Source organism: Cyphomyrmex costatus, unplaced genomic scaffold (assembly GCF_001594065.2).
Source record: "Cyphomyrmex costatus isolate MS0001 unplaced genomic scaffold, Ccosl1.0 scaffold112, whole genome shotgun sequence".
Classification (NCBI taxonomy): domain Eukaryota; kingdom Metazoa; phylum Arthropoda; class Insecta; order Hymenoptera; family Formicidae; genus Cyphomyrmex; species Cyphomyrmex costatus.
This window is the reverse complement of record NW_017275086.1, coordinates 2566583-2590169: the sequence shown is the minus strand read 5'-3', so window position 1 is coordinate 2590169 and position 23587 is coordinate 2566583. Positions and strand designations below refer to the sequence as shown.

General features: G+C 31.4%; 6 protein-coding genes across 7 annotated transcripts; 4 read left to right on the top strand and 2 right to left on the bottom strand.

The window, feature by feature from the left end:
- Positions 1–1431: 1431 nt before the first annotated feature.
- On the top strand, positions 1432–4273 carry LOC108777038 (NAD-dependent methylenetetrahydrofolate dehydrogenase). 2 transcript variants are annotated; one of them, XM_018543837.1, is made up of 4 exons: positions 1432–1917; positions 2610–2794; positions 2879–3247; positions 3842–4273. In XM_018543837.1, exons 1-4 carry the CDS (start codon positions 1844–1846, stop codon positions 4231–4233), a joined length of 1020 nt encoding a protein of 339 aa, XP_018399339.1. In that variant the 5' UTR covers positions 1432–1843; the 3' UTR covers positions 4234–4273. The 2 variants fall into 2 exon arrangements, with proteins under 2 accessions (XP_018399339.1, XP_018399330.1); XM_018543828.1 differs by having other exon boundaries at positions 2610–3247.
- A 1326-nt stretch (positions 4274–5599) lies between these two features.
- Positions 5600–9252, top strand: LOC108777029 (glyoxylate reductase/hydroxypyruvate reductase). The gene is made up of 5 exons (XM_018543816.1): positions 5600–5998; positions 6251–6571; positions 7082–7539; positions 8495–8619; positions 9159–9252. Exons 1-5 carry the CDS (start codon positions 5805–5807, stop codon positions 9192–9194), a joined length of 1134 nt encoding a protein of 377 aa, XP_018399318.1. The 5' UTR covers positions 5600–5804; the 3' UTR covers positions 9195–9252.
- Positions 8886–10259, bottom strand: LOC108777052 (mitochondrial thiamine pyrophosphate carrier). The gene is made up of 4 exons (XM_018543848.1): positions 10136–10259; positions 9898–10050; positions 9542–9744; positions 8886–9382 (listed from the first exon to the last, which is right to left on the bottom strand). The coding sequence occupies exons 1-4, from the start codon at positions 10256–10258 to the stop codon at positions 8932–8934; spliced, it is 930 nt and encodes a 309-aa protein (XP_018399350.1). The 5' UTR covers position 10259; the 3' UTR covers positions 8886–8931.
- A 710-nt stretch (positions 10260–10969) lies between these two features.
- Positions 10970–15175, top strand: LOC108776551 (high choriolytic enzyme 1). Its single transcript, XM_018543206.1, has 8 exons — positions 10970–11115; positions 11688–11788; positions 11857–11953; positions 12058–12187; positions 12279–12475; positions 12610–12861; positions 14949–15110; positions 15156–15175. The coding sequence occupies exons 1-8, from the start codon at positions 11007–11009 to the stop codon at positions 15173–15175; spliced, it is 1068 nt and encodes a 355-aa protein (XP_018398708.1). The 5' UTR covers positions 10970–11006.
- Positions 15176–16322: 1147 nt separating this feature from the next.
- LOC108776691 (Protein-L-isoaspartate (D-aspartate) O-methyltransferase) lies at positions 16323–18596 on the top strand. Its single transcript, XM_018543383.1, has 5 exons — positions 16323–16690; positions 17351–17490; positions 17723–17948; positions 18059–18144; positions 18213–18596. The coding sequence occupies exons 1-5, from the start codon at positions 16630–16632 to the stop codon at positions 18387–18389; spliced, it is 690 nt and encodes a 229-aa protein (XP_018398885.1). The 5' UTR covers positions 16323–16629; the 3' UTR covers positions 18390–18596.
- A 1502-nt stretch (positions 18597–20098) lies between these two features.
- On the bottom strand, positions 20099–23515 carry Ent1 (Equilibrative nucleoside transporter 1). The gene is made up of 11 exons (XM_018543446.1): positions 23174–23515; positions 22833–22987; positions 22643–22724; positions 22396–22571; positions 22044–22138; positions 21901–21951; positions 21578–21810; positions 20954–21188; positions 20792–20877; positions 20510–20709; positions 20099–20436 (listed from the first exon to the last, which is right to left on the bottom strand). The coding sequence occupies exons 2-11, from the start codon at positions 22976–22978 to the stop codon at positions 20325–20327; spliced, it is 1416 nt and encodes a 471-aa protein (XP_018398948.1). The 5' UTR covers positions 22979–22987; positions 23174–23515; the 3' UTR covers positions 20099–20324.
- Between the last annotated feature and the right edge of the window lie 72 nt (positions 23516–23587).

Here is a 23587-nt window from a genome sequence, read left to right as displayed (position 1 = left end):
TTAAGGTAGAGATACCAAAAAACCAATAGTTTTCGAGATATTTTACACTTTATTTTGGTACATTTTGACACAAAATGTTAAATAACTCGTAAACTGTTGACTTTTTGATTATTGTACCTTAATACTTTTGTGAATAGAATAATAAGATAAATCAATTGGTATAAACAAAACACATAGTTGCTTTAAAAAAAATATGTATGCAAAATGGATAATTTTTTAAATACGCGACTATGTGTTTTCTTTATACCATTTGATTTATCTCATTATTCTGTTCACAAAAGTATTAAGGTACGATAATCAAAAAGTCAACAGTTTAGGAGTTATTTAAAATTTTGTGTCAAAATGTACCAAAATAAAGTGTAAAATATCTCGAAAACTATTAGTTTTTTGGTATCTCTACCTTAATACTTTTATATGCAAAATAGTTAGAGGAATCACGTTATCTAAAAAAAATTACATAATTCCATTTAAAAAAGTGGAGGTGACCTTCATATCTTTTTAGCGCCTCCACTTAGAAAAAAAACAATGTGACTAAAACGTGTCCCCCTCGACACCATTCCATTTTTATTTGAAACATTTTTTTATAGCTGGCGTATTTTAGGAGATATTTCGACCGATAGATTAAAATGGGACACCCTGTATAATATTTAAAATTAATATTTAAATGTATAATATTATATATTTACGACAAGATTATCGTTCATACATAAAAATTAATTTCGTGTATGATATGTAGAATGGCATATTCGTGCACACTAATACGATTATTCTTATTTCAATAAGAATCAAAGATAAAAAAAGCAAATAAATAATTCATTATTTTATTATATTTGTATGCTTACACTCGATACAGTCGACTAATGCACGAATCAATGAATTCGTGGAGCCATCTTTTTTGTCATTTGAAATTATTCAAATTTGCCGCTCTGCCGATAACATTGACTTGTCATTTTCTTCATTCATAGAAATAATTACACAAAATACAAGTAGTACTATATAATATATCAAATATTATATTTCTCTATTAATATATATATATATATATACATATATATAGAACATAAACAATTATTAAGATCCCACCTATTTTTATTGTATTTAAATGACGCATTACTATAGAATGTTAAGAGATTAAAGCGCGCTTTTATCGATAAAAATTAAAACGCGTTCTGAATATAGATTATGTTTTACTTGTTATCGTTTGTATTAAATTTACACAATCCTATAATATAAAGTATAACCTAGATATTTATATCGACAGTCGAGAAATTCACGTCTTGTATATCCAACAGTCGTAACGTCTGTACTTTCCAATTATCTCATATCTATAACCAAACTTACTTGAGAACAACGAAAATTTACTTGGAAAAGTCTGGCTTTTATTTTATACTATCTTGTCACAGAGAGTGATGTAATACGCATAACGTTCCGTTCAATGAGCTCATTCGCGAGCATGAGCTCCGCGGATCTTACGGAATCCGACCAGCTCCGGTTTTTCTACAGGATCTATCCTGTAGAAGGCGGAACTGGTTAAACGGCTCTAGCAGATCTAATAGTTCTCGCCTTTCACTCGGGGTCTCGCTTGACAACCGATCGATTTCACAACTGCAAATACTATCGACCCCCTGCGAACTAGCGGTTATCGCAAACTACGTCAGCTGTTTGTTCGGACGTGGCCCGCTATCGTACGAGCCCCCCTCGCGTTGTCGGGGATTACACAAGCCCCCTGCAGCGAGGGAATAGGGATTCCTCGTCGCCTCGCCGGGATTCGAAATCTCGTGGCAGCATGCGGTAGAACATCGACCTCAGATCAGCGTGCAAATTCTACAAAGCAACAGCAACAATGTTCTCCTGGAGGAGTGTCTTCTCTGTCGTCTCACAGAAGTTTGGGAGAAAGCTACATTTGTCAAAAGTCCGGTGAGTATGGAACTAATGTTCTTCCGTCAGAGACTTACGTCCACGTGGGCATCTATTTTAATTTGCAAGGCAAAGAATGTGTAACAAATTGTAATACATCATAATGTATATCGTTCACTTGCTACTTGCCATATATTTTTAATTTCTTACAAGAAACAAAAATAAACCACAAAAGAAAAATAAAATTGTAAAAAAAGGAAAAAAACATGTTTTAAAAAAATAAGAAACAATATATTTTAAAGAGCATATTTTTTATTACTTTTTATAATCAATTATTACACCATTACATTTCAAAATTATTATTACAAAATGTGTAATGATTAAAAACTTAATTAATTTAATTTAAACTCTTATTTTCTAGAAAATATTGATTATTTTTTTATATCATTGTAGTAAATGAATATAATATGGAAGATACATATTGTTATATATATATATATATATAACAAATACTTATATATATGAAATTTAGAAATATCAAATAATAATAATACACATTAAAAATAGAAAAATGAAAACAACAAAAAGTAAAAAAGTAGTTTTATTTTTATCTTCAATTTCTATGAAATTTTTTTGCTGATATACTTAATTTTACTAATTTTATATAGTAATAATAAAAAATATTAAATATAATATTTTTTAAAAATCATGATTTTCCGCTATCTTTAAATTACAAATCCTATCGTTTGCAGGCAAGAAGCTGTAATCATAGACGGGACGAAAATAGCAGAACAAATTCAAGAGGAATTAAAGGTGGTTATAGATACTTGTATAAATGCTGGGAAGAAAAGGCCAAAGTTAGTGGCGATATTAGTAGGAAATCATCCATCCAGTAAAGCGTACATTGGTAGAAAAATGAAAGCAGCAAAGTCGATAGGTAATTTTATGTTTACTCTCAACAAACAGATAATTTTCGCATTGCTTAGAATTCGTATTGCTAATCTCCTTTATCAATTGCCAGGAATTGAGAGTTACACCATTCATTTGGGAGAAAATATAACGCAAGCAGATCTTCTTAAGGAAATTGACAGTCTTAACAGAGATCCATCTGTTGATGGTGTTCTGGTACAATTGCCACTGCCGAAAGGCATAAATGAGAGAGAAGTATGTCAAGCGATAATTCCTAAAAAGGACGTGGACGGCTTTCACTTGGAGAACCTTGGTAATCTGACACTGGACAATAACAGTATTGCACCAGCTACCGCCTTAGCTGTTAAGGAATTAGTACTTAGAAGCAAAATCGAAACTTTTGGAAAGAACGCCGTAGTTGTGGGTAGATCAAAACATGTTGGACTGCCTATCGCGCTATTACTTCACGCAGATGGCAAAGGTGATTGACCAACCAATTTGATAATAAAATATAGTTTTATACTAAAGTATCGAGATAACAAATTTTGACGTCACAGACTTTTAAATCATATCACTATTTGCAACATTATCTAAATTCTCGCAATTGTTTAATTTCGTAATGTCAGACTGCCTATCTCTCTTGAGATGTTTAATTTAATTCATTTTTTTTTTATTTCTATCAGTTTGCAGCTTCTTCGTCAATTCATTTTCTTCTTTTAATGAGAAAACTCATTAAAAGTGTTAAATGGAAGTATTGAACGATCATTATTTGACCGTTTGTATTTTTTAGATTATATTTATTATATTAATATTATATTTTTTATGTAAAAAATAAAATATTCTGAAATGTTTTGACTTATCAATAATTTTTTTTATCTTTTAGATTGATGAAATGTTTGGTTTATCATGATTTTTTTATTTTCATAGTAATTTATTTGCTGTCGATCCTTTTAATGAATAAAAAAATGCCAGTACTTTTAATGTTAATACATAACTATTTACTTGAATTTTGCTGAACTTTTTAATATTTTTACCTTTAATTTTCCAAACTAATTGTACTTTCCACTTTCTGCAGGCGAAACGGGTGCGATGGATATGACAACGACAATCTGCCATCGTCACACACCTCACACGGAGTTAGAAAAGTATACGAAACTGGCGGATCTGGTTGTAGTCGCGGCCGGGGTTCCCGGCTTGATTACTAAAGAGATGATAAAACCAGGCGCTTGCATAATCGATGTGGGTATCACCAGGGTGAAGACGGCAGACGGCAAGTATCGTCTGGTGGGAGACGTAGATTACGACGGCGTGAAGGAGGTTGCTGGATATATCACTCCAGTTCCCGGCGGTGTAGGTCCCATGACGGTGGCAATGCTGATGAAAAATACGGTCAAGGCTACTATGAGCAACCAAGAAGACACAAAGCAATCCGATCATTTAGAAGATAGTGAGGCATTTGTATATTGACACATGGCAGTAGATTGTTTCATTTAGAATCTCTATTTAATATTGTCTATATAAATATAATATATATTGTGTTGTATTTTGTAATACACGAATGAAGTATTATTTTTACAAAAATAATATTACAATATTAATAAAGCCGTTTATATTTATTAATTTAAGCAATGTTATCAGATCGTAATATTAGCCTTTTATATTAAAACAAAAATTGTATAGATAAAATTTGTTTTTTTTTTACATACACTTTATCAAGTTCTTTGTTGCTTTTATGTGATTTTTTTGCATAAATGTATTTATTAACTTAATTAACACATTTATGTTAATCCCAATTTCTATGAGATATGCATATAGCACTAAAATCAAGAATCCTTCAAATTCGAAATTAGAAGTCATAGATTAGATCTAAAAGCTTAAAAAAAAAAAGAAGAATCAGGCATCACATAGCAAAAAATATAAATCCGCTTTCATGTATTTTGAATCACTATTCTCTGCTATAATTTAAAATATTTAAATATTTTAAATTTTATAAGAAAAAAATAATTTGTTCTTATAATTGAAGCAGAGAATAAGCAAAGAGTTATAATAACCCGTAAAGCCGTACAAAATTACCAATCATAGTAGAATGCGAGAAATATAATCGACTTTGATTGATCAATTTCTTACGACTTTACGACTTAGGGAATTTTAAAGCGAGGGGACCCAGCCTTAAGTCCATTGTACAATTGCGTAAACATAGTTGTAAGTGGCTGTAGTTGTAAGAATTGACTAATCACAGTCGAACATTTTCTTCGTAATTGACTGTGATTGGTTAATTCTTACAACTACACCATTTATAAACTACGCTTATGGGCCTTCTACAATAAGCCAATACTTAAGTTTTAAGTGTTAAGGCCTGATTGCACCAACGTGATTTCGATTTTAAGCGAAACTTAAACTGTCTCTGTCTCTGTCTCCCTTTCGGCTTTAAAATGAGATAGATAGAGTTTTAAGTCTCGCTTAAAATCAAAAAGTATTGGTGCAACCGGGCCTAAATCATAAGCAATTTACCAATCACAATCGAATGTGAGAAGAATAATCGACTGTGAGTGGTCAATTTCTATGACTTAATACTTAAAACTTAGATAATGGCTTATTGTAGAAGGCCTATTACGCAACTGTAGAATTTTTCCTTTCGGAACAAATTTCTAAGCATAAAATTCATGAATGTATAAAATTACGAAAAGAATTTGGAAGTGAAAGAATATATATTTTATATTACACATTTATCTTGCTCTGTTATCTCAAATCGTGCGAAAGCATAAATTCTATTATTAATCGCAAATATCGCAACAGACGTACGCAATTAATTTTTCATGCGTGTTCGCCAAATGCCAACTCGATATTGCATTGCATCTTTGACTTATAGTCAAAGTATTGCATCGTATCTTCGTATCTCTTTCATTTAATCCGTTAGCCATTTCTACATTTCTAGAAAATTTTGAAAATTACAATATGTAGAGTTAGTGGGGATTAATTTATCGACGTATCATGCGACTATTCGTTCAACTCCGGCATGTCATAAAAGCTGATAAATAATGGTATTCGCGAATGCTGTTCGTTTCATCAGTCAAAGCGAGAGAATCCTTCGTACAAAGAGAATCGGTTGGACAATCTGTGATTATTCAAAAGTTCTGATATCGAATGATTCGAATGTCAAAATGAGTAAATCGAAAATTCTAATTACACGACCAGATATACCTGCTGCAGGCTTAAATTTGCTGCGTAAACGGTGAAACTTGCATTTAAAATATTTAAATTATTGTCATTTTATTTTTCTTTTGCTTCTCTGTTAATATGACATGTCTGCTCAATTTCTTTATAATTTTATACTAGTTTAACTTTACGTTATGACAAAGACAAATGTAACAAGATCAATAATATAAATACTTATTTCATGTACAAAATACGTGTTTATAATTAAATTTAATGTAGATATGTCGTTACTTTATTATAAGTTTAATACTTGTTTTATCATTTACAGATATCATCTTATAATATGGGACAAACCTGAGCCAATACCACGTGATGAATTATTGGCCAAAATCCGAGGAGTAGACGCTGTATTCTGTGTGCTAACGGATAGAATAGATAATGAAGTTCTAGAACATGCAGGTTCACGGTTGAAAGTTGTGGCATCTATGTCAGTGGGCTTGGATCATCTAGACATAAGTAGTTTGCAAAGAAGAAATATTAAAATTGGTTATACTCCAAATGTCCTGACTGAGAGCACTGCAGAGTTGATAATAGCTCTTTTACTAGCCACATCGAGAAATGTGGTACATGCAAATTTAGCAGTTTACAAGTATGTAAACAAGTATATGGAACAAATAAATTCTGATAACCTTGAGACATTTTTCTAACTGTAAATAGTATAAGACTAATATTTTTTTTGTTTTTGTGTCCATTTTTGTCATACAACAAATTTTCAAGCTTACTGATTGACTATATGATAGAGACCCAAGAACTTCTTTGTCCTGTGCAACTAATTAACACGTTTGAAAAATTTGTTGTATGATAAAATGAACAAATATAATATTAATCTTATGATTTTATGATTATAATCTTATATTTACAATTTTGTTCTATTCATGATACAATATCTATGCTAGCTATTGTATCATATTTATACTAAGTCCAAATTTTTCTGTAGATAAAAATTTTTAAACTTCTAAAATTAATAACAAAAAGCTTTAATGAATTTCATATGTTTCTATAACATCACAGAAAATGTATTCTTGTTACGGGTTAAAGATGTATCATAAAATGGCATAATGCTTGCAGTTAAAACTAAATATTATCATGTTTATTACAGAGGTGAATGGACAACTTGGTCACCTTCATGGATGTGTGGTACAGGACTAGCAGGAAAAATCGTAGGAATCGTCGGCTTGGGTAGAATTGGCTGCAGAGTCGCTGAGATACTTAAAAGTTTTAATGTTGCCAAAATATTGTATTTTAACAGAACTGTCAAAGAAGCAGCATATAAATTTGATGGTGAAAAAGTTGATTTTCCCATGTTACTCCAGAACAGTGACTTCGTTATAGTAACCGTGGCATTGACATCACAAACTAAATACATGTTTAATGCATGGGCTTTTAATCAAATGAAGAAAACAGCTATATTCGTGAATGGTAGTCGTGGCGATGTAGTAGATCAACAAGCACTGATCGATGCTCTAAAGAATAAAACAATCGCAGCAGCTGGCATAGACGTTACAACACCAGAACCGCTACCATTGGATAATGAACTTTTAGGGTTAGATAATTGTGGTATGTATATCAATGCAGAGATATTATAAGATAAATATCTCATTGACTAAACTAATAAAAAGTTATGATCAATTTTATATTATTATTAAGTAAAATTAATGATATTACAAAAAAAAATTAGTATTTATATGAAATTTCTTTTGTGAGTGATCAAAAAAATACTAATGTATAATCTAAAAAGAAAAAACATTTAATTTTATTGATATATATTATATCAATTGTATCAGTAACTGAACTGAAATTTTTTAAATTTAATTTTCAGTTTTTTTTACGATCATAAAAAACACTATATACCGTATGTTTCATTTTAATCACAAATTGCCCAAGCAAATATCTCGAAAAATATGAAAGATACGAAAAAATGTTTCAGTTACAAAAATTGTATGGTTTTGAGGGGGACATAAGTACCATTAATTTAACCTTAAATAATTGTATGAATGTCAATAAATGGTACCATGAATGGTACATACAATGGTATACACCATGAATGGTACCATCTTATGTCTCATTTGAAACCTTATAACTTTTGTCTGAAACATTTTTTCGTATTTTCCATGTTTTTCGAGATATTTGTCTGGGGCGATTAAAATAAAACACACGATATATATGTTTGAACAAACACAATACATTTTAAAAAATTCAAAAAAGTCACCGTCTTACTCAAAATATGATGAGAAAATCAGTGAAAATATGATTGTTCCTGACACTTAAAATAAATAACTTTTTTCGTAATAATTTGTATCAGATTACTCGTTTTTGTAATATTTTGATACAAAATATTTAACTTCTTAATGTGCTATTTTCTCTGTTGTTATTGATAAATATCTTAATATTACAAATATATTATAGATTTTTCAATCACTGGATATACACTTGTTGGAGCATTTACCTTATCAGATTCTGTATAGGATATTAAATACACAATAAATATCAATCTGTATTTGTATTCTTTTAGTGATTCTACCTCATATCGGAAGCGCAACCATAGAAACTAGAAGTGAAATGGCTTGTATCACAGCAAAAAATATAATAGCTGTTCTGGAAGAAACTCCCCAAGGAATGCCTGCAGAATATACAAATGTAAATTCTTAACATTGTTTTTAATTATATAATGTACATACAGTGAGAAATTCTCAATAATCATAATTGTGATATACTTATTTTTCAGTCAAAGATAAACTTTTGTAATTTAATTTTTCAATGATTTATATATGTACATAGTACAAAGTGTATAACTTATTTAAGAGTGTATATTATATAATTATATTAATTAAAAATCAGTCTTTTAAAGTACGAGGTATAAATCAATCTTTTTACACAATATTTTTCCATAATTATTACGTGTATCTTACATTTACATATTATTATATGTCCTTTTCAATTGAGTTTCTATTATCGCAACATCTTTAATAGTAATAAAACCTGTTCATATATAGTAAAATGTAAAGCCGAAGTCGTAGCGGCTTTCATTTGACTCGGCACTAAACCTTTGAATAGACCTTGCGCACCCTCTTCTTTTACCGTCACTTTTAAGCAATCCAGTAATCCGTTGCATTGGAAAAATTTGCCGAATTCTTTACGACCATGCTGGAAACCTTGTATCTGCATTCTCTTTTTAGCGAGATCGAAAGGGTACACAATCATTTTCGCCATAAATCCAGCAGCGCTACCAGATAAAATAGAATTATAGAAACTGATATTGGTATTGGAGGTGTATCTCTTATAGAGATCTTTGAAGAGCTCGTAAAACATAAATTGCAGGCCAGTGTGAGGACCAATTTGCAATAAAGTTGGAAACAAACCGAAAAAAAAAGTCCTTGGTGATTCTTGTCGAAGGATCGAACTGGGAAAAAGAGATAAAATATACATATCACTCCAATGTAAAATTGTTTTTATAAAGCTAATTTTTTATAATTTCTTATGCTAATTAGTAAAATGCTGACAATGAGTTAAAATAATCAGCAATACAAATTAATGGAAAAAGTAAATTCTTGTTACCTACCTGCAAGAATGTAATATTCCATTGTATACCTGATGATTACGCGATTGAGCCACTAATCTAGTTCTCATAGTGTCAAAAGGAAATGAAATGATTGTCGCCACACTGCCAGCACCAGTACCGGCGATAAAATGTATCGTGTGATGCCATTCTTCAATTTTTGGAACTTGTTGCAGCGTTTTCAGAAACACATTGTAGGAATAAAACTGCATGTACAAACAGTATATGAATAAAAAAACATAGAACATATAATAAGATTTTTAATTACTGTAAAAGCCCAAAAGTTTTTTATCTATATATAATTTTACAATTTGTCAATCTAAATCATTGAGTAAATTTTATTTGATATCTGATTATACCTGACCCATTCCATAAGTAATCGAAATTAATTGTCCAGGTACATGACCCTTCCATAAAGCAGTAGGTCCTTCCTCTCTTAAAATTAACAGAACAGCTTGTGTTACAGACTTATATTTGCTAATGTGACACCTTGAAATTGGCTCTACTTGCAACTGTAATGCAAAAGCAGTAATTTATTAATTACAGGACTATAGAAGATATGTTAAAATATATATTTTACTATATAAATTGATTTACTTGAAACCTAATTTTTACAACATCCAAAGGTTGACATAGCAATCTCGTTATAAATCCACAAGCACTGCCTGCAATTGCATGATCTGAGAATAACTCAACTGTTTTTTGTATTAAAAAGCCCATAGTAATTCTGAAGCATATACAATTATTTGTTTAATTAGCATGGAATACAAAATCATGCTTGTATTAGAGATTCAATTTTGACTAGACTTGTGGTAGCCCATGGTGTAAGCCATGTGGTACACCATGGTGGTAGCCTTTCCAGCATGAACTTGTATATATTTTGATAAATAAAAAATCATTAACGAAATTAATCAGTACACAGTGACTTTGTCACGCTCATGAAACGGCTATTAACATGTGTGAATGAAATTCTTACATTGTTAAGAACTCGAGACTGAAGTAATTGAAGCAATAGAAGCCGGTAAACTCACATGACACATACAAGTTTCACAAATCAGTTAACCTATTAAGCCCAAGCTGCCCAACACACATTGTGTTTCCAGTTTTAGAAATCGGATACATTGGCTACGTTCCTGGCATATGCGCGCATTTTATATAGTGAGCGTCACGTATACTATAGAGGAATGCGCGTATATGCGTGAGGGTGCGATCATGATAGCTTTATATCATGGCTGACTGTAGGACACATAGATCAAAGGTACCGACACGAAGTGAAACTACTGTACTTACTTATACTGTGTCTATGGTGCTAATGCTAACCTACTCTAACATTACCTATCTTCAATATCCTCATCTATCTTTAAAAAAAAACCGCGCAAACAATGGTGGATTACAAAAACCTCATCTCGTAGGAATTTCCAGTATCGTAAAAGTACGATACAAAATAAAGGAGGAATCAATCACAAGGATGAAATCACTTGTGTGCTTGTTTTGTATAGCGATTATCGATTTTGGAAATGCATTGCCGATAAATGAAACTTCCGTTAACACGATACATCCTATTGTTCCTGACATAGGTAAATACGAACGCATCATAAAGAACATCCGAATTCTGAGATTTTTCCGAAGTATTAATAAAATTGTAAGAATGCAACAAAACTTATTAATGAGTTATTTTAAATTAAATTAATTTCTATTCATTTTTTTTTAATAAAAAATAGTACGTCTTTTTTATGCAAATTATTTATATCATTGTAATTAATTGATATATGGAAAATTTTCTGTTTTTTTTTAATTTAAACAATAATATATTAAACATTTTTAATATATTATTGTTTTCCTTTTTAAATTACCTTTTTAAATTAATAAGCAAGAATTAATTTTCAAGCACCTAATATATATAGATCACCATAAATGAAAATCATACAGACTTTTAACGCTTTCATGTAACACATTTCGGCTACTACTTTTTCCCATCTCTCAGGCAATTTTCAAATTCCATCTCGAAAAAATGACTCGTCTTTGGAGGCGATCATCTTTTGGAAAACGGACCGAACTAATTTGTACTCCCAATAAAATTATGCAATGAAACTGCATGCATCGTACTAAAATAATAAAATACAAATTACAGAATAAAAATCCTTTATAGTTAGAACATCAAATAAAGACTTATTACGGCTCTATGAATCGTCGCAAGATGCAGAGGTCCGTCCCGGTTTGTTCGAGGGAGATATAGCCGTGACAAGCGAGGTACACCCATATCGCTTTTTGTTTTATTTTATATCTTATAAAACGCGTTTTATATCATTTTCATGCAGTATTTCGATTACTGGCGCATCGGTTTACGCTGGGACGTTTTTCCGGATAAACTGTGGGAAAACAAGACAGTTCCTTATGTAATTAGCGCTTTATACGGTATGTTTAGAGAATATAACTTTACATTATATATTCTCTTTAATATCAGAAACTAATAGAGAATAATAGAAATAAGAATTTAGAAAATAACATATATGATTCAGATACAGTGGATTACATCAAAATATACAAAGCCATCACATATATAAATTATATGACATGCATAAAATTTGTTCCATGGGATACTAAAGCTAAAGACTTCTTGCTGATTTGGCCGATAATGTATCCCAAAGGGTGAATATTCCCATATTGTAAAAAGCGCAGGTCAAACGTTACGAAAGAGATGATTAATCCGTTCTTTTTGCATCGTGAAATTAATCCGCAGGTGTTGGTCATTTGTGGGAAAATTCGGTGGAGCTCAAATACTCTCCTTGGAACCGCCTGACGAAAAGGGACCAAATTGTTTGGAAAACGAGGGAAGAGCAATACATGAGTTAATGCACGCTCTTGGTATCTTTCATGAGCACAGTCGCGCCGATAGAGACATGTATATAGATATACACTATGACAATATTATTCCAGGTATATAAATTCATATTTAGAAAAATTATACAATATAATACAAATCCGTATAATTATACTGCGCACAAAAATTACATATTTTATATATTATGTGAAAATAACATGTATTTCTTTATCAATATTTTTTGTTGTAGAATTTCGATCCAATTTCAATAAACAATCGCCCGAGAATGCGACTTACAGATACGAGTACGGATACGACAGTATAATGCATTACGGAAGTCATTTCTTCAGTATAGATCCTACAAAACCGACTCTAACTCCGAAAAGACCTGGCGTCATGATTGGCCAACGAAAAGCAATGAGTAAAATTGATTGTTTAAAACTGAACGATCTTTACGGATGTTTGGATAAACCGGAACAAGCACAAATATATCACAATATTTGTAAAATATTTGGATTATAAAAATCTAAATTATAAATAATAATTTATGAATATACTGCTTTTAAGGTGGTAAAAGATAAACTTATATAGATGAAGAAATATGAATCAAAACACAAAATTTATTTTATATATAGTTTATATTATAAAATTTATAAAACTTACATAAATTATATTATATGTACGTTCTAGACAATATTTATTTTTATCTTTGATAATTCATGTACTCTCTTTACATTGCTAACAGACATGTGTGTTGTATTATAAAATTATCAGACGCTCAAGTATAAGCACATTACACTAAATAATTGAACAAAGTAATGTATTTTACGACGTAACCCACTTAGTTTTTAGTAAATTGATCGATCCAATCTTTCAAGATATCTTCTTTGTATTATAAAATTATCAGACGCTCAAGTATAAGCACATTACACTAAATAATTGAACAAAGTAATGTAATTTACGACGTAACCCACTTAGTTTTTAGTAAATTAATCGATCCAATCTTTCAAGATATCTTCTTTGTATTGTGTAAGTTGGAGTAACTTTTTATTCACGGAAAGTACTAAATGTTCAATCCTTCCTTATCCACAGTGCTTTTTATATTGTTTTCCACAGTGTATTCTGTAATTTCCAATTGATAAATATTAGAATTTTATTTTAAAATTTTTACTATTGTAAAAATAACAATTTAAACTATCAGTTCTTCCTAGAGGTTAAAAGATGTGTATAATCACAGTGATATCATATACCAATATCATCATATTATAAAAATCTTATTTTACTTTTATTAATTATGAAAACTTACTTATATTTATAACTCCCATTTGTAACATTTTCTTTGTGCACAGATGTTATATTTACATTAAATGTCTGCATTATTGATATTTTTCGTAACATAAAACTTTAAACATTTTTATTTGTGATAAATATGTACAGACATTAATCGTTATTCTTTTCTGATATATGTTTGAAGCGATTTTTTAGCTTTTTTAATCCAGTAACATTCTTGTAACATTTTTTACTTTCAAGCCAGTGTTAAATTTTCAAGCTTTCACATTTTTTCTAAGTTGGAAAATATCCAAAAATTACAAACAAAATCTGGGCCATATGCTGAATGACCCAACTGTGCACTAATGTTGCATAACATTTGTCCACCAATGTAAAGCTTGACATTATTTTGCAAAAGAGATGTTTCTTTTAGACTGTGTTATCGTTTATCGTTTGCTTCAGACAAGTATGTAAAGCATTGGTGTAATCTTCTTTATTCAGAATTTGTTCTGGAGGTAATCCTGTAAAATTAAGGATGATTAAATTAAGTATATGTGTATCAGTAAACTTACAAAAGTATGCATTAGCATATTTATGTGAAAATTAAATGTTGGCAACTTAGAGAAACGGCTCCAGACAGTATCGTGTGGATTCCGAAGGCAAGTTACCTCTTTTCTTTACCTCTCACAAGCATTCATGCTCCAGCGAGATACAAACTGGAGGCATGCCAAAATGAGAGGACCAAATCACCACATTGGTAGAAAAATGATACAAATCAACAAATTAGTTACATAGAATTGCAACATAGAGTTGCAATGTTAGAATTTTGAAAACTTATGGCATAATTTTAGAGAATGTGTAATATATATGATTAAAAATATAACTAGGAAAGTGAAATTACACATATTCATTAATTTAATTAAAACGTTTGAATTCAAAACTGAAAAAATGCTCTACAAAAAGTTACTATAATTATGAGATGTGTTATTTTTCTATCAACAGCAAAATATCGTCTACTTATAGAGAATACAAAATTTTTAGAAATGATGATTTTGGTGAAATTGATAGATAACAGAGTTTTTCATTCGAGATTGCAAATGTTCGTTATTTTGATGAAATTCATTCTAACCGTATGCCACCGTATGCCTAAATTAAACCACGTGGCGATTACAAATTTCACGAGAAAACGATTAGAAACAAAATTCGAAGAACGCGAATTTAAAGATATATTTATAAAAATTTGTGCACACAAAGGAATAACCGGCGAAAAATTCTGATTTTAAAAACTGTTAAAAAAGTAAAAATATATGCATTTATAAGGTTACGAAAAACTAGGAAGAGACATCTTACCATTCTTACCGGAGCCAACGATGGAAAGAAATGGAACCAATGGAACAAACGCCAACCGGCCCAAACCGGTCAACGACGGCAACAGCGCCAACTATCATCAGTGTCTGAAAGTAGGAAATTTCCGGTTTAAAGGTACGTTTTCAATTTTTTCACACTGATATTTGACTTGATTTTTAGCGTTAAAACAGATTACGTAAACAAAATTAACACTTGATATTCGTTAATTTTTATCATATGTGAGACTCATTTTGATGCTAAAAATGAATGTCAAAACAAGCGTTATGAATAAACGCATTGGAGTGTTACGTCCTGGACAAGACGCCGGGCAAGGATGATAACTATTATACCGACAGAGCGTTTGTCCCGTCAATTTTTTTAATCGTTTCTAGTCAATCAATCAATCAATCTTGGTGATGTGGCCGCGTCTCGAATTCCTAGCTGGGACGAAATGGCCAGAAATCGTTTCTAGTGTTATGAGTCGTAATCATTATCCTTGATTTAGAGAGGATAAAAGAAAATCCGTAGGCCGAGCCGAAACTTACGGGGGCTTTTTACTCTATTAGACTTATAATAATTAATTTGAAAGATTGTGGTAGATATCAGTATTTTGAAAATGTATATATATAATTGATGATAAAATAGAATTTTGTAGAATGTCTAATTATTTGAATTGAAGTTCGAAATAATTATCATATAATGGGATAATGAGATTTAAATAAGATTGATTGTGATAAGATGACATTTTTGCATTCTGGCCTAATGAATCAAGATCATTGATAATAGTGGTCAAATGATTGGATCAAATGGTGAGAAAATGCGCGCAGTGGTCTGACACGAAACGAGCATACCCTTGTCTTTATACCATGATTACTATGTTGTACTGTATCGCTTGTTGGAAGGCACACAGTATTTGATCGATGCACAGGGACACTAATCATCTAATCTGATATTATGTAATTTTCAATTCACGCAAAATTCGCGGGCGATCAATCGCAGAAGCGTCCGCCAATCAGAGTTCGCTGCTTTGGCCGCTTGATCCGCGGCAACTGGCAGCCCCTCTCCATCTATTTTTAAAAGCGCAATACGTGCCAGCGTGACGTTTCGCGCACGAACGTTCTCCAACGCTGAAGACAAATAATCGCGAGCGGGCGAACATAGGTGAACGATATTGCTCGACAAATATCGAATATTTTCGTATCTTGCTAATCCAGCACGTGTCGATTCAGTTCAGATCGTGATTCCTCGGGCATTCGACAAGACGGGCGACGGATTTGGGCGAGACGTAAAAGCGCAGTTGTCTAAAAGGAGCGAGAAGAGTCATTCGTCGAGCGTTTCCCGATAATATTCCGCGCGCGGCACCGGTCGATCGGTTCATCGATTGTCGCGTGTTAAAGACGCCGTTCCAGGGTACACCGTTTTCAGGACTCGCCGAGTGGAATCGAGTGGAATTCTAGCGACCGGAAGCGACAGGTTGTCGGTCTCGGTGTCCGAGGCGCGCAGCCGCGACTCCTCCGTTCGTTTGTTTTCGTTTCGACTTTCGGACGTACCGGCCACCACGTATCTCCCCAAGATTCGTTCTCGCGTCGTCGAGTGCCTTTGCGCGACGTTCGCGATCCTGTCACCCGCAGCGTTCACCCACGTCACCTACGACATGGCTTCGTACGGGCGGTATTGTGGCAGGAACAATCAAGAGCTCGTGCAACATCTGCGGCGTAAGTCCACGCGTAGTTATGCAATGTTGTGTCATCGAGATCCTCCTCCTCCCCCCCCTTCCTCTGGCAATACCGCTGCATGCCCAGCTCGCTTCTATCTCGTTGACGTCGAGATTAACGTAGTATTACAACGCAGTTTATGCAATTTGTAATCTAATCAAGTTCAAACTGTAAAATAGAAAATGACCGATTGTTGCCTTTGCGTTTTATTTTGAAATCATTTAGTTTTTGAAAAACACATTTATGTATGCATGTGTGTATGTGTACAAAATAATTTCAAAGATTACAGAGAACATAAATTTTAACTTTATTATATTTTTGTATTTATGTTATTCAGAAGAAACATAATACATATACTATATGATAAAATTATTTCAGGGTTCAGAATGATCAAATCAGACAGAATAATTTGATATGATAAGTTTATTTTGTGGACACACAGAAGAAAATTACATTTAAATTTAAAGTAGTTTAATTTGAAACACATGTTTACATATGTATATGTGTGTGTAAAAATAATCTAGAATTAATGAAAAAATATAAGTGTCAATTTTATTATATTTTTTATATTCTTATTTATATTATTCAGCAGAAATAATACGTGTGTATGTGTGTGTGTGTGTATGTGTAATGTGTATATGTATGATAAAATCATTTTAGGATCCAGGGTGATCAAATCTGACAGAGTATTTGACGTAATGAGTTCTGTAGACAGAGGAAAATACACTCATCCCATTAATGCCTATATAGACGCACCACAAGGAATCGGTTATGGTGTTACCATCAGCGCTCCTCACATGGTATAATACAATGTATTCTTTTCTTTTGTGTCTAATTATAAACTGCCAATATCATGTAATGTCCATAAATTAATACTTTGTGTTATGATATAAGTAAAAGATCACTTGCAAGAGAGTTATGTTTAAAAGTAAAGTACTTTTTGCAATAATAGTAAATAAATGAATGCACACTGACAAAAAAAAAACACTGAAAAGGAAATTACAAGTTGGAAGACAAACGGAAATTCTTTAGCACGCGTATGCCCTGGAATTACTTGAAGAAAAGCTGCGTAACGGTACAAGAGCACTAGATGTTGGTTCTGGATCTGGATACTTGACAGCATGCATGGCTCTTATGATGGGACCACAGGGACTGGCCGTTGGAATCGATCATATTCCAGAGCTTCAAGCAATGGCAGAAGAGAATATTCGACACGATCACCCAGAACTTTTGACAGATGGACGCGTAGAATTAGTTGGTAAGTAAAAAACTATTTTTAAATAATATATAATATATACTATGTAACATGTTACTATTCTCTGTGTGATAAAATTATTAAGTTCATTTTTTGTGATTGCACTTATTTAGTTGGTGATGGAAGATTGGGATATCCAAGTCGTGGACCATACGATGCAATTCATGTGGGAGCAGCCGCCAAAGAAATGCCACAACCGGTAAAAATGTCTTCAAAATTATTGTTAAATATGTTGAAACACAGACTACAATATTTTCCATCTTATAGTTAATAGATCAATTGGCACCTGGTGGACGTTTAATAGTACCCATGGGTCCAGAAAATTCAGATCAAACTTTAGTGCAAATCGACAAGACTGTGGATGGCAAAATTAAGCAGCGATCTCTTATAAGTGTGGTGTTTGTTCCTCTCACCGACAAGGAACGACAATATCGTCGATCATGAGGCACGTGCTTGCTCCAATAAGTGAGCGCCATTTTATTTATGTTCGTGGTTACGTTTGTTATTTTGCTATTTTAGAATCTCATGCGAAACAGCTTTATTCATGTAAAAAAATATCTATATAAAATTATTTAAATTGTATGACAGTTTGTAAGCACTATACTGACATATATTTGCACAGCAAAATTGTTATAAATTATTTTAATTAGTCAAAGCTTTATCAAAATTTAGTTGTCAGGACAACTATCAAAATATTACAGTATATTCAAGATTACGATCTTATAGATTTGTTTCATAAGAAAATGCATTAGTGTTACAATTTCTACTATTTAAAAAGGATTTGATTTTGTATCTAGTTTAGGTTTTTCAGCTTATAAACTAATGCTCATCTAAATAGTAAATTTGTCACTTGCTATTGCTTAACTTAGATTTACACAAAAAATAATATTTCTAAGTCATAATTTTTATTATTTATCGTAATAATTTTATTATATAAATTTTTAAGATTTTATTTCATGGATAGACATAGAACTATATTAATATCATTAAGTATTTTATTTATTAACATAAAATTGATCATATTTCTATTTTTATGAGACATATATTTAATATTTATTAATATCTTTTTTCATTTGTCGCATCGTAATTACTATCTGTATTTCTTTTTAAATTGCAGATACTATGTTTAAATATACATAATCTCTTCAATATAATTTACAATGATATAGTCAAATATTTTATAATATATACCTATTTGTTTCTTTGATGTAATATATACATGTAACATTTGTAGAATTACATTCTTTTGTTCTAAGATATTTATAATAAATGTATCACATATAAACTATATATAAATCTGAAGGAATGTAATTTATAAATAATATCAACATCGTCTGTTTCTAGTAATTTGATGCCTACTATAATACATCTTGAACAGTCAAATATAATAATACGAAATTGCGCCATGCAATTGTGTTAAATAGATAATTTCGAAACTAGTCATAAAAATTACATATGATGTAGATTCTTACTCAGATATTTAGTAAAACACTCCACAGAAAGCTGTGCTGAAAAAATTCTTCAGGGTTACCACAAGTCAGGGAATTCAAAATTGCATCAGGGAAAATCAGAGATTTAGTAAATTTTACTGAAAAAACAAAATAGCTGTAAAGAAATTTAAAATATCTGTTTAGCTTGGTGTCTGTTTCATTTATATCACTGTTGATCTAAAATCGACTGTGATAAAGTTGAGAAAGAATTTAACATTCTTTGTCATAAGAATTAATTTATGCAAGCAGTTTGTTAGGGAAAATCAAAGAATTGATCATTTCTGGAAAAACTTCAGAGTCAAGATAATTTCCAGAATGTTTGTTTTTGTGAAAAAGGTCCTTATTCTGAGTCATGATCAAGCATTTGTTATAAGCAGATCGAGATTTTAATAAATTTAATAAACAGGACGTAGTAGAGAAGAAGAGAAAATGAATCGTGTTCATACATAAAAGGAAAGATAAACAATACTACTAATTTAACAATAAAATGCAGTGTCAGCAACATTAATAATAATTTAATTACACTGTTACGTTTTAAATTGCTCGATCAACAAAATATTTAACAATTTTGAAATCAGGATAAAAATACAAAAAACATTTCAAAATATGTATTATTGAAAGTGAGGGAAGATCATAAAATTATATCTGGAAATCAGGGAATTTTAGGATGAAAAATTTGTGGCAACCCTGTTCTTCGTAGAAAAAAGAATTCTCATAAATCAGTAGCAATGTTTTACTGGGATGACGATAGAGAATTAATTTATACTGTTATACATTTAAAATCTCATAATAAAAATAATAATATAATCTCATAGTCCTACTTGATTTCGATTGTACAAGGGGCAGTGAGATGTATGTATCTTATTTAATTCTTTTAAGGAGTCTAATATTAAAGAGCCTTCACCATGTATAAACTGAGTGCAGCGCCAGATGCTAATCCTATACCCAAAAAGGCACCCATCATTGCAGACGCAATTTCTTTTTCCTGATTGTCTACGACTCTATAAAGTCAATATATACAATTAGAAAATAATCTCTTGCAATTAATGAAGTTTTATTGTTAAATATACTTACGTGGGCGCGAGAATGAATGTTAAATTACAGAGATAGCCATTAGTTACAGCGAACGCAATAGTTATCAAGATGTAATATATATCACTGTGAATATAAACTGGTAGATGATGCCTCGGTTGCGCATTGCAAAACATAAGTGCAGGTATAAAAATACCTCTGGCGACGCTTAAAAATATTATAAGCCATGGCTTGCCTCTTGGCTACAAAAATAAAAACTTAATAAACACCGCACAAATAAGTATTTGCAAATGGTAAATTCTCTCTTAAAGCGTAAATTCTCACCCATTGAAAAATACCACATAATACTCTTCCTGCATAATCACCTATACTGAAGATAAGATACGTAACCACAGGTACAAAGTATATATCTGAAAAGTCATTTCAGATTATATCCATGAACTTGTTTGAAATCTATAAATTTATTATATACGAATTTGAAATTACCATTCCATGCATGACTTTTGCCTTTGTTTTCGCTTTCTATTAGCACAGTAACCGCCGGATACACAGCTAATGATATGAAGAATATTAAAAATATGCTAATACCGTAATGCCAGATTCTTTTTATAATCCGTGTGTAAGACACACTTGGACTTATCGAGAAGCTGACTTCTCCATTTATGGAATAATCTGTATCTAATTCAGGTACTTTCTCTATCATGTGATGCTTGAAAAATGGCTGTAAGAAAAAAAACGTAGAGCAATGATTTTTAAATTAAATTTTGTCAATCTAATTAACGAAATTGTTTGTAAAAAGAACTTTAGTTAGAAATGCTACTGTATTAAAACAAAAATAATCCTATATCACTTATTTCGACTATTTATTTATTCTATTTATCCTTTACACTTTCAACAGATGTGCGGTAATATAATACATGTCGTTTATTATCATAAGTAGCTTATCATATGTTTACAAAACACTTGTGCTGCATATATCATCGTTTGAATGAAACGATAAATGTTAATGATCTCATTGTTTTGTACGATACAGTCATTTATCGGATTAAAAAAAACGCAATAAGATAATAAATTAATTCCCGAAAGTATGTTTAAACAAAATTGACTCACTGCTTTTTCCAAAAGGATGTATGCGATTAGCGATAATAATAAAATAGTGTCGCCGATAATAAAGTATACTAAGCCAGAAAGTACTGGACTGGCACCTATCCACAAAGAACAAATTTCCGTTAGAGCCGTGAATATTCCACCAAGAGCTTGTCCACTGGACATGGCAGTTATATACTTTGGTGAAAACTTGCCCACTATACCCATTAAACTCCCTCCAAAAATTGCACTCGCAGCTAAAAGTTTATATTACCGTTGTCTTACAAACTCAATTATAATATTGAAATAACTTTGTCATACATTTAATTATTTAAAAACATACGCACCATTTACAAACGCAACTGTCGTCAAAGTAATTATTAGAAATGTATTTTGCCCTGAAAATATTTTATTTTATTTCTGAAGTAATAGAAGTATTTCTAATTAATATGATAAATCAATGTATCGATAAAATAATTTGCTAATTTACATTTGTCTGTATTCATTTCCACAAATGCAGTCGTCAAGATGAAGAGCAACAATATTGCACATTGAGAACCCACCATTCTTACAGTTAGTGAGACTCTAGAAATTTAGAAATTTTAAATATTGCTTCTATCTTTTTACACTACATGATATAATGTTACTAATCATTTTTTTTTTTATATTTCTGTCTTATAAAAATTGCATAAAATACATCAAATATTCTCTTGTATAGGGCTCCAGTTATTCGATTTTAAAAGCAAATGTAGTCATAAAAAGAAAATCAAAAGTATATAGTAACTTTGAATCACTCTTACATATACTTGTCTATTATTTTCTAGCAATAATGTTTTACTTACTTCTTGCTAATAAATGCATTTAGTATTAAAAACAGAGTATTTGGTAATGCACTGGCTACACTCAAATAAGAAGTAAAACTAGCTTGAAGATCCGTTTTCTGCTCGAGTAATTCTGCATACGTATGACTAAGATTCGTCGAATTATTGTGAATTTCTCTAAATTTATACATCCAGTACTAAAAAAAAGATGTTATATAGGCAACAGTATTCCGAGTGTAAGAAAAAAAAGCAAAGAAATTTCACTTACGTCGTCAGCAGTAATAAAAAAACTCCATGGTATTAAAGTATTTATGCCAAGTAAGTAAAATACAATGTATGCAAGATTATATCTAAAATATACAAAAAAATTTATCAGTCTAAATTAAAGATTTTATATATAATATTAATAAATAATTATGTAAACTATCAAATTAAATTTAAGTAGTGGAACAACATACTTGTCATGTGGCTCATATGGTTTCAAAAATGGTTTCTCGTCAGGAATTATAATGTTAGGATCGTCCACTTCAGTTTCCAAATCATCTTCAAATTCGCTATCATCCGTACCTCCTAATAAGGGTCTTCTATTGATAGAGTATGACATAATTTCTCTCTAACGGACAATAAAATACGAATCAAAACTGAATAACTGATATATACAAAACAAAGAAATATGCATAACGTGAAATATGAATAATTATTTCATTACACGAGTCAATGTGTTATATTATCGTATAAATAAATGAATCCAAATATGTAAATGTTTAGACGTTATGCATACATATTGCGCACGTTTTACCGTTGATATAAATTTTCCTGCTCACGGCCTGCAGATGAACAAAGCTTCTTGCACCGAACACGTGTTTCCTTGTAGGAAGCCGTACTCACGGAAGCTGCACGAAGTATGGAAATATCCTGGCCGTAAACGAATAATAAAATCAGCGATTGTGCGTAAATATGAGAAGCCGTGATTGAAGCATCTCTGGCGGAGTCAGGTAGGAGTCTGGCACGAACGTTGTCTGAGAAATCACACCTAACATTCGAGGACCTTCGATATTCCTAAACATGGATAGAGACTCAACCATTATGAAATATCTTCCACTTTGGTCCAGTCGGTCCGCTCCAGTATGCTCCGACAGACTGAGAGCACAAACTCCTGACTGGCCAATCTCTTGCATTTACGTATAGCTGGCATTCTTCGACTGCATCGTTA